General features: G+C 53.0%; 6 protein-coding genes across 6 annotated transcripts; 1 reads left to right on the top strand and 5 right to left on the bottom strand.

The window, feature by feature from the left end:
• Positions 1–1,171: 1,171 nt before the first annotated feature.
• AYO20_01600 (hypothetical protein) lies at positions 1,172–3,546 on the bottom strand (the record flags this gene model as incomplete). The annotated part of the gene is made up of 2 exons (XM_022639906.1): positions 1,172–1,524; positions 2,775–3,546. The coding sequence occupies 2 exons, from the start codon at positions 3,544–3,546 to the stop codon at positions 1,172–1,174; spliced, it is 1,125 nt and encodes a 374-aa protein (XP_022504294.1).
• Positions 3,547–4,152: 606 nt separating this feature from the next.
• Positions 4,153–5,403, top strand: AYO20_01599 (hypothetical protein; the record flags this gene model as incomplete). The annotated part of the gene is made up of 4 exons (XM_022639905.1): positions 4,153–4,353; positions 4,422–4,611; positions 4,685–5,196; positions 5,332–5,403. The coding sequence occupies 4 exons, from the start codon at positions 4,153–4,155 to the stop codon at positions 5,401–5,403; spliced, it is 975 nt and encodes a 324-aa protein (XP_022504293.1).
• Positions 5,404–5,542: 139 nt separating this feature from the next.
• Positions 5,543–9,301, bottom strand: AYO20_01598 (hypothetical protein; the record flags this gene model as incomplete). Its single annotated transcript, XM_022639904.1, has 2 exons — positions 5,543–6,167; positions 6,222–9,301. 2 exons carry the CDS (start codon positions 9,299–9,301, stop codon positions 5,543–5,545), a joined length of 3,705 nt encoding a protein of 1,234 aa, XP_022504292.1.
• A 1,486-nt stretch (positions 9,302–10,787) lies between these two features.
• AYO20_01597 (hypothetical protein) lies at positions 10,788–11,984 on the bottom strand (the record flags this gene model as incomplete). Its single annotated transcript, XM_022639903.1, has 1 exon — positions 10,788–11,984. The coding sequence occupies one exon, from the start codon at positions 11,982–11,984 to the stop codon at positions 10,788–10,790; it is 1,197 nt and encodes a 398-aa protein (XP_022504291.1).
• A 1,276-nt stretch (positions 11,985–13,260) lies between these two features.
• Positions 13,261–14,273, bottom strand: AYO20_01596 (hypothetical protein; the record flags this gene model as incomplete). The annotated part of the gene is made up of 2 exons (XM_022639902.1): positions 13,261–14,129; positions 14,228–14,273. The coding sequence occupies 2 exons, from the start codon at positions 14,271–14,273 to the stop codon at positions 13,261–13,263; spliced, it is 915 nt and encodes a 304-aa protein (XP_022504290.1).
• Positions 14,274–16,543: 2,270 nt separating this feature from the next.
• Positions 16,544–18,158, bottom strand: AYO20_01595 (hypothetical protein; the record flags this gene model as incomplete). The annotated part of the gene is made up of 3 exons (XM_022639901.1): positions 16,544–17,466; positions 17,519–17,903; positions 17,958–18,158. 3 exons carry the CDS (start codon positions 18,156–18,158, stop codon positions 16,544–16,546), a joined length of 1,509 nt encoding a protein of 502 aa, XP_022504289.1.
• Between the last annotated feature and the right edge of the window lie 240 nt (positions 18,159–18,398).

Here is an 18,398-nt window from a genome sequence, read left to right as displayed (position 1 = left end):
TTCTGCGCGAGTGACAAACTCACTTCTTCTCGACACCACGAGAGGATCGAAAGAGCACAAACGTTGACGAAAATATCTAGGTAGTCTCGACAAACCCCGAGAAACACGGCCGAAAGAACAAGAATGAAAAGGTCGCGCCAGATGGCAGTCTGTGTTTACGCGTCTCCTCTCACCTTTTAAAGAAGGTTGGAAAGTCGGAGCTGGACCAGTTCATCCAAATCGTCCAGCTCAGTAACGGAACAGTCCATCGTCATTCGTAGGACAGGGATAGGCATTCGAGCTAGGTTGCCTTTCCCTGTGTGGTGTTGGGTGGTGGTGTGGAGACGTCGGTCACCGAGGGTGTACAAGGCACTCGGTGTGGATGTCCAGCTGGGTCGTTCGTCCCACGTTGCTCGCCAACGTCATTTGCCCGTGCCTCGTGACTTTTGGAAGAATTTCCCATGTTGGAGATCGACAAGATCGAGATTCCCCCTTGTGGGAGATGGAACGCCTGCATGCCCATCGGTCATGGTGACACGCAGCTTGGCGCCTGAGAGGGGAGAGGGAGTGACAGATATCTGGCGACCGGTGAACATGTGCGGCAGTCTGCATACGGACCGGTAAGCCCTGCGTGCCTGGGTACCTTGTGTCACCGTCATCAATCAAGACGCCCTTCGATGTGGATGTTCCCCCATGTCAAGAATCGTTGGGTCTAACTTGTATCGAGACACGCGGGGTCTAACCGATGGCTTTGGCTGAGAATCGACACATGGGACAAGAGCGATGTGTGTGGAATAGAGATACCTACTATCTACTCTAGACATGTCCACGGTCGAGAGGAGAGCAAACAAGTATGGAAGAGAAGTCTTGGGATTGAGCCTGACAACAGTATGTAGGGATGGTGGGCTGGACAAGGCTGGACTCAACCAGGGGGTGGATGGGAGGGTGGGGCGCCAAGCAGTTCAGTTCCCCTTTTTTTTCCGCCACACACCCAACTCCCACTTTGTCTAGCAATGTCATCGTCGTCTCATCATCATATCACCACCACCACCACCACCACCACCATCATCAGCATCCTTTTGAACTTATACGAGGTGAACACGACACACGTCACAATATGTCACGTATGCGAACCACTTGCATCCCGCATTTTCCCATTTTTCCTGGTATGGTATGATATGGTATGAGGAGACTACTCCTTGCCCGCCGCGCCGCGAAAGACGTGTTCGAAATCAAACTCGTTCCAAATGACCTTTGTCTTGATTCCCGCCCACTTCCACCGCCCGTCGATCTTTCTGTAGAAGGTGGTGACGGTGCCGTGGCCGTGGCCCTTGACGGCGACGTCCCTGCGCCGCACGTCCTCGAACCGCTGGTGCGCCGCGCGCGACTGGTGGTGCGACACGATCTCCGCGTCCGACACCTTTTCCCACTTGGTCGCGCCGATCAGGTGCTGCGACGCGACGAGCTCGTCGCCCAGGAACAGCGGGTCGCTCATCATGGCGATGTACTTTTCCGCGGGGAGGTCGGTGAATTTCGCGTTGTTGACTTTGTCGTAGTCGATCTGACACCGAACAATCCCCCCCGGTTTTAGTGTGTGTGTGTGTGGTTTTTGTATGCCTTTTTCCCAAGAGTGGACGAAGAGAGAGGGAGGGGAGAGTGACTAGAGGTGATGGGTCATACCGTGAGTGTCGGGGCGATAATGTCCATCAACCCGTACCAGTTCTACTTGCTCGTTAGTCTCGACTCCCTGAAACCCAGCACAGGAAATTCCAGGAACCGGGATGAGGGAGTACTTCAGTACCTTATTATCATAGCAGTCCGCCCACTCGTACAGCACGCCACTGCAATCCAGCCACTCTGTCTCGCCCCAATCAGCCATCTGCAGCCACAACAAGACCCCAGTCATGGCCAGAACCGCGTCAAGAAAGGTCCAAAACTAACTCACCATCAAAAGTGATTCTCTCTTTGCCTATCGGGCTCATGGATCCGATCGAGCCCATTGTCGCAGATAGCTGTCGATATTTCAAAGGTTCGAATCAGAATCAGAAGCACAAGAGTCTGTAGAAGGGATTATGTCAACCATGTGAAATGCGGCACTGTTGAGTCCCAAGGAGAGGCGAAACCCGTGTATTTATCAAGTCGGCAAGTGTAATACTCCGTGTCATGGCGATCGACGTTGGCGCGGGTCGGGTGGTTCTCCACTGCTCACGGCCAGACCTCGCTTCGGTCACCGTTTGTCGTTGTACGTATGTAGGTAGGTACAAGTGTGTAACAAGCATTTAGGTCGTCGGCAGGCGATCGGTGGTCTTCCCCCCTGCAGGAAAGTCGTCACAAAAAGTGGATCAGGGCCTTCACGGCGATGCATGTCGATACTTCGAGATCTCGATGATCCGAGTCGCTCACTAAGCCGTGTCCTGCAACGTCCGCTGGGCAGCGACTTAGTGGGGATATGCTATGTACAAGTCCGCATCACCAAGAGGACATAGATCACCCGGATAAACTGTCCGAAATGAGAGTCTAGAGAAGGAACGGGAATTGGTCAAGTGTATGATTGTAAACTATTTGTTCAACGCCTGCGATTCATGGTCACGAGAAGATCTATTCTGTAATGTAGATGTGATGTATATGTTGTGCCCTTTCATACGAGGTACATACTTGGCCAGACTGCGAGCATCCGATGATCGCTCTTCCATACCCTAAGCTAATGCCCCCCCTGATATGGTGATGGTTTGTCCTGGATAGAGATGTGAGCTTCTCTCCTCGGTAGACAGTCTTGTCAAGGGTCAGACACTCACCATTGATCCAGCCTCCATCCTCGCTGGCCAGAAAGGCAACCACTCGCGCGATATCCTGCGGCTTGCCCGTCCTCTCCAGCGGGTTCCGCGCCGCCACCCACTTTGAAATGTCCTCGGGCGTCCACGACGGATTCGCCCCGGGGATGTACTTCCAGCCCGCTTCGGCGGCCATGTCGGTGTCGACGCCCCCGGGCGCGATGACGTTGACCGTGACCTTCTTGTGTCCAAACTCCTTGGTCAGGCAGCGGCCGAAGGCCTCGACGGCCACCTTGCTGCCGGAGTAGAGGGCGTGCTCCTTCATGCCGACGTGGGCCGAGATGGACGACATCATCATCAGCCGGCCACCTTCGCGCAGGAACTTGTACGCGTTCTGCGCGACGAAGAACTGCCCGCGCGTGTTGAGGGCGAAGACCTGGTCAAAGGCCTCGGGCGTGATTTGGTCGATGCTGCCAAAGTGCTCGCGTCCGGAGTTGGACACGACAATGTCGATGTGCCCAAAGTGCGCCTGGGCCTTTTCAAACAGCTGCGCGATCTCTTCTGGTCTCGAGATGTCGGCTTGGACGGCGATTGCCTGCGAGCCGTTGGTCGCGATCTCGCCCACCACGTCGTTGGCGTGCTTGGAGCTTCGGGAGTAGTTGACGACGACATTGGCGCCTCGTTTCCCCAGCTCGATGGCGATGCCGCGACCGATGCCTCGTCCAGAGCCCGTCACGATGGCCACCTTGCCGTCCAGACGGGACGTGGGAACTGGTTCTCGAACCGTAAAAGTCATGGTGGCTGAATGAGGTAGACGCCTCTACTCCAAGATTGTATGTAACCGTAAGAGCAATTGAAGGGCAAAAAACTTTTGTCGTAGCATAACATCATGTCGACCGCTTTGGCTACTCTTTGTTTTATTCTTGACGGGATGTCGCAACACACTTTTCTTCTGGTCATCCGAGATCGAACAGCCAGGATCATGTGTGGGACTTCATGGTCGTTGACCGAAGAGACACTCGGATTGGTCCATTCCTGACTTCTCAGGGACTCATAACAGGGGGTTGATCCTCTTTGCCGAACGCCGAAGAAAGCCGCTCAATACATCATCAAGCATCCGTCAATGCGCCTCTTCGACGCAAGGGATCGCACCAGACCCGATACCAGCTTGACAGAAGATGGGCACAAGCCATGGCAAAGAGATCTACTTGTGGACCACATTCCAACCACCACCATGGCGATATTTAAAAGCCCCAAGGCACGTCGACCGCAAGAGGAGGAATTATCTCATCCGTCAATCGTCTCTGTCTGTCCCTCTTCGAATACCAAGCGATATTTCTAGAGTTTTTTCACCTTTTGTTCTATTATATCCATGGGCATTATCGACAGCATCCGCTCCAAGATGTCCGGCACCCACACCAACGGCCATACCAAAAAGGTGCTGGTGGTCTTTGGCGCCACGGGCAAGCAAGGCGGCTCCGTCATCAAGTCGGTGCTGGGCGATCCCAAGACGGCCTCGATGTTTTCGATCCGCGCCATCACCAGAGACCCGTCCAAGCCGGCCGCGCAGGAATTGACCCGGTTGGGGTGCGAGTGTGTTTCGGTAAGAGGACTCCATCAGGGAGGGAATGAGCGGGTTAAGGAAGGATACTGAGATGAGTCTACTCGCAGGCCGACCTTGACGACAGGGAGACTCTCGTCCGGGCTCTCCAGGGCGCATATGCCGTGTACGCCGTGACCAACTTCTGGGAGAAGAAGACGGCGGCGGCCGAGATCCAGCAGGGCAAGAACATTGCCGACGCGGCCAAGGAGTGTGGTGTGCAGCATTTGATCTGGAGCAGTCTGATGAATGTCACCCAGCGTGAGTCACTCCTCCATATTTCATGAGGCATGGGTATATTCCGAACTACAGACAGGGTAACTAATGATGACAGTCTCGGGCGGCAAACTCTCCAAAGTCGCCCACTTCGACTCCAAGGCCCAAGTGGAAGAATACATCCGCCAGCTCGACATCCCCGCCACCTTCTTCATGCCGGGCTTCTACATGTCCAACATCCCCGGCCAGAGCCTGAACAACATGCAAGGACCGTACAACTTTGCGCTCCCGATCCCCACGGACTCGCCCATCCCGCTGTTCGACGCCGAGCACGACACGGGCAAATTCGTCAAGGCCATCCTCGTCCACCGCGACGACGGCGTGCTGGGCCGCCGCATCTACGGCGCCACGGCGTACTACACGCCGGAGCAGATCCTGGCCGAGTTCCAGGCCGTCAAGCCGCGCGACGGCCAGGGCGGCGCGGCGCGCCACGTGCCCGAGGAGGCGTTCAAGAAGGTCCTCGCCGCAAAGGGCATGCCCGAGCCCATCCAGGACGAGATGCTCCAGAATATGCTGCTGATGCCGCAGTTTGGGTACTACGGCGGTGCCGACCTCGCCGAGAGCCATGCCGTGAGTTTTTCCCTCCTTTTCTCCCATTCTGCTCCCTACTCTTTCTTCCCTTTTCACCCCTGAGTTTTTCATTTGATCTTCGCCGGGAAATGGCTGACGCGAATGTCTCTGCCTCTTTCTTTGCTTGGCCGCCAGATCGTCGACGAACCGCTCACCACCTGGAAAGACTTTGTCGCCCGCTCCCCCGTGTGGGCCGAGGTGCATTGATTGAGTGCGAGTTGAGTTAAGTCGGTGTCAGAATCAGGTCAGGTCAGGACAGAGCTTGGAGACAAGAGACAAACATCATCTCGGAGAGGGAGGCGTGGAGACTGATGGGTCCTGCAAAGTACATGTACATCCATATCCATCAGATGTATATCTGTCCGTCTTTATCATCGAATCCCCATGCCTCTGCCTCTGCTTCTGCTTGTTCCCGTTGGTATCCATCCACCCAACCTTCCACTTCTATCGCAAATATGTATTGTAGCTCTGACTGCTCAACGGGAAGAGCTTCCGGGGGTTCTGCTTGTGGAGTCATAGTACTCGACTCCGATCCTGTTGACTGCTCCTCTGGGGACTGTGGTGGTCCTTTTCCCTGGTAAGACGTGAGTAGCTTGACCACGCCCTCGTGCTTTTTATGAATCGCATGCTGTAGTGGTGTCCGACCTTCTTCATCCTTAGATTCTCGATCGGCGCCATACTCGAGTAGTAGCCTTACTACTGCCTCGTGCCCTTCTATAGCCGCCGAAATTAGTGGTGTACGGCCACAAGGATCCTTCAATTCTCGATCGGCACCAAACTCGAGTAGTAGCCTCACTACTCCCTCGTACCCATTTCCAGCCGCATATCCTAGTGGTGTCCGACCTGAATAATCCTTAGATTCTTGATCGGCGCCATACTCGAGTAGTACCCTTACTACCTTCTCATACCCACTCTCAGCCGCAAACGATAGCGGTGTCCGGTCTGTTATATCCTTTGATTCTAGATCGGCGCTATACTCGAGTAGTAGCCTCACTACTCCCTCGTACCCTCTCTTAGTCGCTAACGATAGTGGTGTACAACCTAAATCATCATTAGATTCTCGATCGGCACCATATTCAAGTAGTAGCTTTACTACTCTCTCGTGCCCTCCCCCGGCCGCTGATAATAGTGGTGTGTAGGCATAAGAATCCTTAGATTCTTGATCGGCACCTTGCTCGAGTAGTAGCTTTACTACTCCCTCGTGCCCTTCCCTAGCCGCTGATAATAGTAGTGTTTGACCATCCTTATCCTTAGATTCTCGATCGGCACCTTGCTCGAGTAGTGACTTCACCATCGTCTCGTGCCCTCTCTTGACCGCCCAGGTGATTAGCATCTCAGCATCCCTGCCGATCCTCTCGAGGGCCGTCTTGCTGCAAGCACAGAAGAATGCAAGGAGGATATCATCGTCATGGTCTTTGAGTGTATTGAAAATTCCTTTTCGTTGTGAGAAAGTGAAGGTGCGTGGAAAGTGCTTTGGCATGTTTCCAGAATGACAGTATTGGTCGTAGATGACGCGAAGAAGAGATGTTGTGGGCTGGGCATCTACCTGGATTTGCAATAACGTACGCGCTGCTTCGTCGCTTGCAGTAGCCAGGGCTGCGAAGATCGGTGGCCCATAACGTTCACCTTCGACATCGAAACATGACAAATTGGATGGGTGTATTCTGATCAAGCTGGACAAGTTGTTCTCCGCTAGTATGTATAGCAAGGTCACCTTCTCAGTGTGCCGGCGTGTTTCGTGTCTTTCGACCAGGTTCGCAAGCCATACCCATCTGGCGAGCTGGAACGTGCGGACGAATTCACTCTGGTCGACCTCCTTGGCTTGTGCCTTGTCGGCGTGCCACAAAACATTTCGAACCGCGTACTCAAGGAACGGAAACTTTTCGCCCACACATTGGCGGAGACGCGCAGCTTCTTCCGTCGATGCCCTCGGCAATTCGTCCACGTCACCCAGGTGGCTGGCAACATCGATGTTGAGATAGTTCAAGCAGCATTGCCTTAGGCATTCGTGGCTTTTCCCTTCAGAGATGGTTAAGGTGGTTCCCTTCTCGAGATCCGGCCACAGCTCCGAGAGGCCTTTATCTTTGAGGAGGAAGTCTCGCACTGATTCGTGAATGAACTGCACTATCGGCGGTTTCGACCTCGTAAGTTCTGCAAGACCCTTGGATGAACTGAGCACAAATCGGTTCATGTCGTCTTCAGTAATCCCATCAGGCTCCCAGGCGGTCATATACTCAGAGTCAGGAGCGAGACCGGCCGTCATTGCAAAGTAGAACTCTTCTCGCCGCAGCGGCCGTTCTGCAAACAAGACCCATTGGAGACAGAGCAACAAATCATTCATGTTGACAGAGTCTTTGCTCAAGATCTCTTTGAAGAGGTCGCTGAGCCTAGCAGGTATCTCTTCGAGCCTTTTCTGGACCGCCCAAATACGTCCGCGCCTGAATTCGTCGTTGAGCATTGGAATGACTAAAACCGCCCACAGGAAGACACCGTTGGCCTTTTCTCGTATTTGTGTTCTGATCGTCTCAACTGATTTGCCTTTTCCAGCTCGAAGATGACTCTGGACATATTTCCCTAGATCTTCAGCATGACCGTCTTCTGTTTCCAATGTCAGCTGTCGACCGTACCGAATGTCGATCGTCGGGTAGTGGCGACTGGCGAAGCAAATGTAGAGCTGGGTTCCATAACGAAGCGCTTCCTGTCCTAGCTCTTCGAAGAAGATGATCATTTCTTGAATCTGTTGTTCTTCACATTCATCGAGGGCGTCAATGAAGCAGGTTAGTCGCCGGTCCCCGAGTCTTGTGATAGCTGTAGATAAAAGTTCACACAGCTTTCCTCTTGTCCACACCGAAGATTCACTTCGATCTTCTAGTGCGTCTTGGTCATCCAACAGATCCTGGAAGCCAGGTATCTCCGTCAGGAGTTGAAATAGTAAAGCTCGGTACAAGCCGACTGTTGAGTGTTCCAGCTGGTCCCCTCTAGCGTTGAAGAAGAAGGAAAGAAGAATCTCCCCCTCAGATGTCCATTTGTAAGCCTGTGACAGAGCGAACTTCATCAGAGTCGACTTGCCAGCCCCCGGCTTCCCATTGATCCATAGAAACCCACGGTGCTCGTGTATCTGCTGTGGATCAATCCAATTCACATAAGCCGGATGTTTCAACAGCCATTGGCAGGTAGTAGAATAGGCATTTTTGATAGTGGACTGACGCGAGTCCATTTGCTCAAAGCCGAGGGAGGCCAGCATCGTTTTTCGACGGTCAATGAGTATTTCTTTCTCTGAAAGAGTCGTAGTTGTCCCACGTGGGGGTGCAACGAGGTTTTGGGAGGACGAGAGAAGAGGAACTGGCCTAATACAGTCTAACTTCCTTCGATGCTCTTTAGCGATTTCGTCTTTTAGCCGGTCAAAGGCTATGTCTCCTTCGCCGTAAATAATTGGCATAGACACATTGAAAATTCCCAAGAGACAGTATGCCTTATCTTCTGTTTTTTTTGTCTCGCGTCCGGATGCCCACCGCATCCGCTCCTGAGGGGTGAATTCTTCAAGAGATTTGCCACTGAGAGCTGTTCCAGGGATTCCCGTTATATTGGAGATGATCGGCCCAAGCGTAGTTTTGTCGCCCAGTCGCACACTCTCACGAGAATAGAACTCGACTCGTCTCGGAGCAAGGAGTTCTTGCAGCGTCCAGCCCCGCGTGAACCACCTGCTTGTCCGGAAGGTGGATTCCCAGATTTGAACATTTCCTGTGTTGTCGCGTTTATGAGCCGAAACATCAGACAGGAACACATAGCACTTTTGCGCTTCTTGGTACCAGTGAAACATCGACACAATAGATTCTGAGAGAGCGACGTGGTTCGTCTTATCGATACAACATGTATCGATCCAGAAATATTGCAGACCGTCCTTTTGCGTTTGATCCGCACAGAACCGGATCTTGATGTAGCCCGCCTTCGACTGGCCTGATCCATCTTTTAGATCCTTGAAAGTCACCTCCTCATTATCCGGGCCCCATGTGTGTGAGAGTATAGCGTAGGGTGGTCTGTCTTTTTTCATCAGGTCGTCGGTAAGGCTAAGCTCACCATGAGGACCAATTTTGAGCAGGTGCATCGTGGAAATGTGTATTTCGTGAGGTGGGAAGACTCGACAGATAAGTTCAGGCTACGTGATCAGACATCCAGAGAGAGTGCTTGGACGTTCAATTCTCTTGCGAACTCGAATGGGCTGATCGAGATACTGAGATAGATGTCGTCTTGCAATGTCCCTCAGAGGTGTTGGGGTACGCGGTTCGAACAGGTCTCGCGGTGGTTCGAAAGAACGTCTTTCGAGTCCAAGACTCATGTAGCCAGTGCAGGAGGCTTGGAAACAATCTCTAGTACGTATATCTAAAGCTTTGCAATGAAGTTGAACAGGTGAGAAGAGGGGAAAATCTCTGGCCAGCCTGAAGAGTGGCTTGGGCAAAGGCCTCGCCAGTAGTCGCCAAAGGCCCATACATGGTGTCAAAAGGCAGCAAATAACCGCATTCGATGGCCCTGCATTGGTGTTGTAGGCTTGTCTCTCTACAGGCTAGCCTGCGCTGAAGCAACGCAGTCGGGCCAATGAGGTGACGAGAGTTGACGGTTGTTGCATGCTGAGAAACAGGGCGCTGAGGCGAAGAGACGCTCTGACACGAGTTACTCGGTATACATATTATGTATTTTGACTACCTCGTACGAGGTAATTACTCGTATGTGGACCGCAAAACAGGCTGAAGCAGCACCTCGAGCGGGATGCGGGTCGAGCCAGCGGGACTAAGTGGGGGTAGCAAAGTGAAAGGCAACCGCCAGCCTCTCGGGGATTACGGCTCATCCTAGAGAGGATGCCTCCAAAGTGCCTTGGGCGAAAGACCCCGCCTTTGGCAATGGACCCGTCACCCGCAAGCTTCATATATACTCAGGTAGACCAAAGGAATTCAATCACTACTCTTCTCTTCCGTACCTAGCCATCAGCCTCTCTTCTCCGCCTACTTGTCCTCGGATCGCCCCACCCTTCTTCAACTTGCCTCGTCTCAATTGGTGTCTCCTCCGTGGCTCAGATCCTACCACCCAACTTGCTGGCTATGACCTCGACTTCCCGTCCTCCTCTCCGTCCACCTCGGAAGACCCGTGAAATAGGAGGTCTCCTGCGTGGTGGAGGAACATAGGATTTATCAAGGTTTCGTATTTTTTCGGTGAAATGGCAGGTGGTCTTCAAGTCACAATCCATCCACACCCTGACAATGTTCACAAGTAAATGTCCCGTCCAAAATAGAGAGGGAGAAAGAGAGGCTATCATCAGTCGTCATGATCGTCGTTGTCAACAGAGACACAAGGCACACCCTAGAGTAAGAGGAAAGGACCGGAAATGGTCACCAACCTTGTTGCTCATTGTGCCGTGGTACCCTCCCTATGCACCTATTACCCAGACAACACCCAGCTCCTTATGATGCAGTCAAGATCTAGCCTCACTTACCCGTGCGAAGGCGAAGAAGAAGAAGAAGAAGAAGAAGAAGAAGAAGAAGAAGAAGAAGAAGAGAGTACACCACATCTCATAACTTAGGATGATTGTTCAAAACTGGTCAAAGCCCTTTGATGGTGTCATCCAGTCCATATTCCAGAAACGCCATGTTGGCCTCATAGAGCTGCCGATCGGCGCCCTGGAGGAAACTCTCGAACCGGTCGCGGAACCGGGTGACCAGCGACTTGATCTTGCGCAGCTCGGAGCGAATCAGCACCATCTTGATTTGGTATTCGTCCTCGCTGTCCATCTTCAGCGAGCCCATGGTGACGCCGACCTCGTCGCACCCCTGGCACTCGCCATTGCGGATCTTCTTGTAGCACTGCACGATGCGGGTGATGATGACGGACAGGAGCATGACAGACGAGATATCCGGCAAGCAGTGGCAGGCCAGACTCTGGGCCATGCGCTGGACGGCTGATTTGTTGATGGCCAGGAACTTGTCAAACGACGGCATCGTGCCGTTGAGCGCGCTGAGGATGTCCTGTAACGAAGCCATGCAGTTGCAGGAAGGGGCCGTGCTGGTGATTCCAGAGCTTGAGCCGTCATCGTTGAGCGTGCTTGTGTCGGAGCAGCTGAACTCTGGGTAGAGCATGATGTTGGCCGACGACACGGTCATGCCCTCCGTGGCAAAAGGGACTTGAGCAGCATTTGCATCCATGCCGGACATCCACTCGGGCGACATCTGGAAGTCGGCCGAGAATAGGTTACCGGTGGAGAAGGCTGCGGCAGAGGCAGAAAAGTCGTCGGTGTCCATGGTCGAGTGCGTGAAGGTCTGTGTCAGTGTCGGATCGAGCGAAACACCAGTCGTCTCAGTCATGGACTGCAGAGTCGTGAAACTCTGGTCGAGGACTGAATCTCGGCGGCTGCCGGGGATGTCGACGTTCCACGACGCATCGTCAAAGTCGATGCTCATGCGCGCGTCTGACAGAGGAGACTCGGGTCGACTGCAGAACTCGGGCGTGGTGTTTTGCAGTTTGTTGTTACCAAACGGGCCAGTCTTTTTGCCGCAGCCCTTGGGCTTCCCTGCTCGTCGGGATTTCGAGTAGATGCACGGGGCGCCCGAGTTGGCGCACCTCGAGCACAGCGGACGTTCCTTTGTGCATTTGACCTTTGCTGCGTGACAGTTGTCGCACGACAGTCTGAGCTTTTTGTTATCTGGTGCCGTTGTCGTTGTCGCCGTTGCTGGGGTCGCAGGGGAGGCGCCTGGATTTGGCGGTGCAGCCTTGTTGACCACCACCGCATCGGCAGAGGCCATATCTTCCCCGATAGAGATATAGTGGTAGAGACTGTATAGTGTTGTGCTGTTCCTAATTAATCCGAGTTCTTATGACACTAGGGGATGGATGGGTGGATGGGTAGGCAGGTAGATAGATATATATCGAGATCATCAAAACACCCCAATGCTGGGTCTGGAAGGAAAGGGAAACCTTTGAGGAACAGTAGTGACAATAGGATTCCCCAGTGTTTACATATTCTCTAAACAGGACAGAACCAAGTACTAGGCAGGTAGGGTATGCACAACGCCACAAGGCACACAAACCTCATCTTGCCCCTCTGGTGCTTCCTTTGGTTTAGGCGATCCAGCAAGAACTCGACAATGCTAGTCCAAGGATAGGACAAGGATAAGGGCAAGGTCCGTTCCATTGATATCTCTACCTACCCACCTAAGCACTTACTCACCCATCTACCCACCATTCGACCACTCAACCACTCAACCATCGAACCAGCCGACCAACCAACCACTCCCAATAGTGATGCTGCAAGACAGGACCTAACCCGACCGACCCTCGCGATACCTGTGTACGTGGGTGTGTGTGGGTTTATGTGTGTGGACCGGACCCGAGTAAACAAAGACAACACGATCCTCCCCTCATCCCCCCTCCCCTCGATCGTCGCTGCGGATTCGCACATGGGACAAAAGAAAACTGGAACCGGCATGTGTCAAAGTACGAGGGGGAAAAGAACATGGGAAAATCAACTCTTGCCCACCACACCTCCCTTCCCACCCTCACTCCCCGGTCTGTCATCCTGATACCCGGGGGGGGGAGTGAGAGAGTGAGTGAAACACACACCAACAATGACCGCCAATGATGTCTAACAACTTCTCGCTTGGCCTCGAGGCCCGTCCTCTTTCGACGTCATCGAGCATGAACGTGAACATGAACGGGGAACGGGTTCGATTTTACGTCGATTTGCAGGCAGGTTATCCTCAAGTGGTGTGGCTCACGATCACTGTGGAGTGGGCAAACATGATTGCCATGTTGGTGTCGAGGTAGGTCCTCCATACCTACTGGTACTGATACGAGTAGGACTACATAGCTCGGAAAGGAAGAAATGAACAAAGGAAGAGGAACCTGGTCGTATTGCATCACCAGCCAGCTAATCGAGAGCTGATCGAGAATCGACTCGAGTCGGGACCAGACAAATCGATATGTACGAACGAGTACAGAAGCTGTCCATCTTGTCCATCTCATCTCATTCAGACAAGGGCAGTCCTCACATCGGATCCCATGCCCATTTGGCTGTGTGATCTAAACTACCATCCTCATCTTCAGCTTGTCCGTCTCCACAATCTCATACTGCATGTCCATCAGCTCAGCCATGTCCCAGTTACACGACAGGTACCGGCCCCGTAGCCACTCGCGCCGCTTCTGCGTCAAGTACACGACCGTGTCGGCCATGAGCTCGGGCGTGTCAATCAGGTTGACCTTGACAAAGTCGGGCATCTTCCAGGACAGCTCTGTGGGCACGGCACCCGGGTGCATGCAGTACGCAATCACGCCCTGGGCGCCGTACTCGACATTGATGAAGTCGGTCAGACGCAACAGTGCGAATTTGGTCGTCTGGTACGCACTGGCTCCAGGAACACACATTTGCGCGCCGATGCTCGACATGTTAACGACCGTCTTGAGGCTCGAGTTGTCTGTCAGAAGCAACGGCAACACGGCCTTCCAGGTGACGAACTGGCCGCGGATGTTGACCTCCCAGGACCGCCACCACTCCTCAACGTCGGCCTCGATCATGTTGGTCCAAGGTTCCATGTAGCCTGCGTTGCTGATCACGATGTCTAGTCGCCCCTCAAACTCTGGCGTCATCTTCTCGACAGCCCGCTGCACGCTCTCCGGGTCCAACACGTCCATGTTGGCCGTCACCACCTTGGGCACCTCGCGGCCAACCGAGGCAGCAGCGTCCTCAATCTCCTTCTTGACCGCCCCCAGATCCGAGCGGGCTGAGATACCAATGATCGAGGCTCCGGCCTTGGCATAGGCAATGGCCATGGACTTGCCGATGCCTCGTGAGGCTCCCGTCAGAAAGACGTGCTTGCCCACCATGCCCACGCTGTGCGAGACATCAATGGCCGAGTACGTGTCATGATGGATGGTAGGCGTGAAGTGCTCCCCTGTGATTTTGCGAAACCCACACCCCATCAGCCCAGTTCAACTCAGCTCAAGCTAGCACATGCAACACGGGGAAAACACGGCGCAGGAGCTTACTTACCAATGTGCGCAGGACCCGTTCTGCGAGGTTTCTCAAGGCTTCCCATTTTTTTTTCGGGTTGTCCTGTCGTGATCGTCACTCGACAACTTGTTTTCGCCTGCAGGTACCGAGTAGACACACCCGGCTTTGCTTCGTTAGGTCTCTTGTTAGTAGGGCTTGCCTCTGCAGCGAAACTGAATCCACACTAGAGGTACACGGCACGAGGCTACGCTTTTTATCATGTGCATTTAAGGGCGGAGGCGGGGGTTGGCATCGAACAATGACCACTCAGTCCGAAATGGCCATGGCCTCGTATCGCCCGAGAACCGTTTTGTCCTCGGCGTCTCAAAGCTCCCTCGACACTCGACGACCAGGACCCAACTCGGGTTTTGAGGTCAGCCCAGACTTTGGTTTTTTTGAACGGCGAGCCGGCCCTAACGTAACGTGCACAGGTTCGGCCCTGTCGTTTGTCGTTTTGAGTCATTGGCTGGGTTAGTTGACCTGGGGCAAGTGATACCCGGGAGGGCATGAACAAGGATGAGTAGATGGCAGGACGGATTGAATCGAGAAAAGAAAAAGGAAAGAGATCGATCGATCGATTGGTTCGTTGATGACGGTAGACCATCAAATTTAAGTACCGTACCGAGTCACCGTAGATGGCCACGTTCGAGGTGTTTGAGCATACCGAGTACGGACAGGCGAGTTCGGGGATCCAAGGGGATATCGAATCGGGTCCACTGTCTGTCAGTCAGTCTACATCGTCCCATCTGCAGGATAGATGGGCAGATGGGATAAGTCACCGATCCGATCTAACACGGCTTGCGAGGGGTATGATTCCTGTTCTCGGTGCCTGACAGAGAGGCTCTGCTCTGCTGGCCAGGGGTGGCCTGGGATCCGAGCAGTGGCCGATCACGCTCGGGCCGAGACTTACAAGTTACATACACTTGCAAGTGTAAGGCTTAGCTCGAGAGGGCGGGAGATCCCAGATCGCTCGGCTCGCTAAAGGTGCAACCCTACCTTCGCGTAGGTAACCGATGCATGGGATAGTGTATGTAGTGTGAATCGCACCGATGTCGATGTTGACGTTATTCTGACCCAAAGTTTTTTTCTCACCTCGACACATCCCCCACCACCTCGGTCACCGAAACAGGAATCACCCATACACCCATACCGCCTGACCTCATGGAAATCTGAGGTCCAGATGCACATGTACCGTGGTGTGTAAAATGCCACTCCGCGGAATGCCATTCTTGTCTTGGCCCGGTCCATACATTCATTCATTTGTTCATTTCGCATGTTTCTCTGCCTGGCTGGCACCCACTCGGGTCCGCATCATCCGTCATCTACTGTGCCTATCACTGTGGGAGGGGGCAAAAAAAGAAGGAATACCTCGTATATCATGCCGTGCGACCTTGGTGGTACCTTCCAATTACGATCGTATATGGTTTTAGGAAGTGCAAACGGGTGTGTAACGCGGTGTTGGAAAGTGGGTAGGGTGAATTGGGTTGGGTTGCAGCATGTGTAACAAGCACCAGGGTTGGATCGAATACGACTCTCAGATACGAGAAAATCTTGGTTGGTGTCTACCGAGGAGTCTGATCAAGTGGGTCTTTCGTGATTGAGGACGTGAGGCCTGTTGAGTAATCAGGCCCCCAGAAATTGTGAAAGAAGAGTACACCGGTTTTTTCTTTTTCCAGAAGATCAAAAGGTCGGAAAGGACACTTTGACTCAGATGTCCAAGGTCAGATAGACGGTTCTGGCGGATTTGGATACACTTTGGCCTCCATAATTGGTCACTTGTATCCCACCGACTGATCGGGCATTGGAAGACGCCGCTGTTACTAGAAGGACCGCCCTCTCAGCTCATGGTCGAAGCATGGCAGCGACAGTTTTAGTAGGCCAGAGAGTGTAGTCGGTGGTCGAGGACTGGGTTGTACGCGTGAAAGGGAGAGGAGATGCCGGGGCCGCCAGGCAGTGCTAACCGCCTCTCTTTGTAAAGGCCATTGATTCTTCGTCACTCTGCCTCAGCACCTGTTGTGAAAGTTTTCAGTCCTTGGGCTTCGCAGCTCTCGTTGAACCTCACACATGACGACTTTCACCTTCCCTCAGCCCCAGGGAGGTGCTAGTTCTCCACAAGTCGTGGATTTGACCGCCCTTAGACCACCACGAAACTGGCTGAGTATATCTGGTGGATCAAGAAACCTTTGAACAGGGGATCACGAGTCTGGGTGGTACAGTGTCCAACATTGATCACGATGGCGACAACAGTGATCTGCCATCCAGGTATATCTCCTCATGCAAACAACAAGGGATGTTGCTTGTAAGACCGCCGACCCATCAGTCGTCAAACGGCCACAGCTTCTCGAACTCCAATACGTCGTCCTGTGATTTGGCAAATTCCTGAATAACTTCGGCTTTCATTTCTCGAAGCGCTGTCTTCGCATCACGGTACATGTCGTGGCTGACTGCGTCCTTGTCAGGCCACAACGGTCCCAAGCGAGCCTTGAAGTCGTTCATAATCTCCATGCCATGGATAGCCTTTTTGTAGTCGTCCTCAATAATTGCCGAGGACTCATCATCAAAGGTAATTGGAAACTGTCTCGGCGTCATAGAGTCTTCCATTGAGGTCAACCCTGGCCATGTCTCGCGTAATTCAACCGTCAGCGCCTGAAAATGTGCCTCACCAAACTCGAAGAGACGTCTCCCGATAGTGAGAAGGTCGAACGCCGCTGTTTGTTGATATTCCAGGGCGTGATAAGCAGCCGGTAGCTTTTTATTGGCAATTCTTCTGGAGGCCACATAGAGCGCCCTGTCGAAGTACTCCTTGGTCGCCCTCGCCCGTTCTCCAGCCGACATCCCTGACGTGTCCTCGAGCTCTGGTGGTTCCAAAGTCTCTGGCTTCGGTCCGGAATATTGGACAAATGCGGGTTCGAGATTGTGATCGAAGAGTGGGAGCAGGTCAACTGACTGCCAGTCTATTATGCCGAGGATCTTGGTCGGGTTCTTGCCATCGACAAATATGTTTTCCTCATGCAGATCATGGTGCCAGAGTGTTGGAGCAGTGATCGTGGGATCATCAGGAAGGAGAGCATCATAGATTTTGAGGTAAGATTCAATCGCAGCAGACTTCTTCGCAGCACTGGGCAGGTACAGTCCTGGACCACAAACCATGAACGTTTGTTTAGGAAGTGGTTTTATTGATAATGTTGCCGTCAATTCCCGGAGACCCACAGCTTTATGGTATTCACTCGAGGTAAGCCCTAAGAAAGATTAGGAGAGCGCAAATAAAGTAAATTGGGTGGTTCTTCTTACAAGGCCCTCGGTCACACTGCAGGCCTGCTCTTCCACAGTCAGACCAGTCGCGCCCAGTCATGGGTCCAATGGCGAAGCGAGAGTCTTGTACCTTTTCACCTTTCTGGTTGATATACAGATGACCCTCAGAGCGTTCCTTGTCCAGGTCCTCGTTATAGTATAGCGCGCCGAACTGGCGAAATGAGATTGAGAGCCATTTTGCTTGGTACAAGGCCAGGTTCAGTCGCAGTTGCATTTTGTCCCCAATCTTCATGTTGTTCCATACTTCACTGAGCTGAACGCCGGGCATCTTCTCCATTATGATGTACTCGGCTCCGATCGCGTTATCAGCTCTGGAACTCCACGCATAGACTTTGGGCACAGGAGTCTGCAAAATATTTCTGACCTGTCCGGTTCTCAGTCAACGATTCCGGAGAGGCAGTATTGACTGTGTGCTTACAAAATCCATGGTCGCAACCTCACTTGCCGTGGTGTAATGGCAGACTCCAGCATTTGGATTGGGTACTTTGGCGATGACTTCTTGCCCGTCATCCATGGTCATGACAAAGCTTTTATTGTACATTCCGTCGGGACATTTTCGTACAGAGACGCAGAACTTTGCACCAACAGACTGGGCTGCAATCTGGACGAGCTCATTCATGTCGAATTTTATGTAGCGACGCTTCATCTGGCTGGCCTCGTCCACTACGAATCGACCCCGCGTGAATGAAAAAAACTCGTCGAATTTATTCCAATCTAGGGATCTTAGTCACAACAAGCATTGCGGTTGGAAGGAGTTACCTGTGTTGGCAGCTTTTGTACTAGGAGGCATAGCCACAGAATGAAAGCAAGGGTTGGTATTCGTTGCTCCAAGGTCGAAGAGAGCGTTCCAGCGCCTTAG

This window comes from Fonsecaea nubica (assembly GCF_001646965.1).
Source record: "Fonsecaea nubica strain CBS 269.64 chromosome Unknown Scaff6, whole genome shotgun sequence".
Taxonomy (NCBI): domain Eukaryota; kingdom Fungi; phylum Ascomycota; class Eurotiomycetes; order Chaetothyriales; family Herpotrichiellaceae; genus Fonsecaea; species Fonsecaea nubica.
The sequence above is the reverse complement of the archived record's forward strand: the minus strand, read 5'-3'. Positions and strand labels throughout refer to the sequence as shown.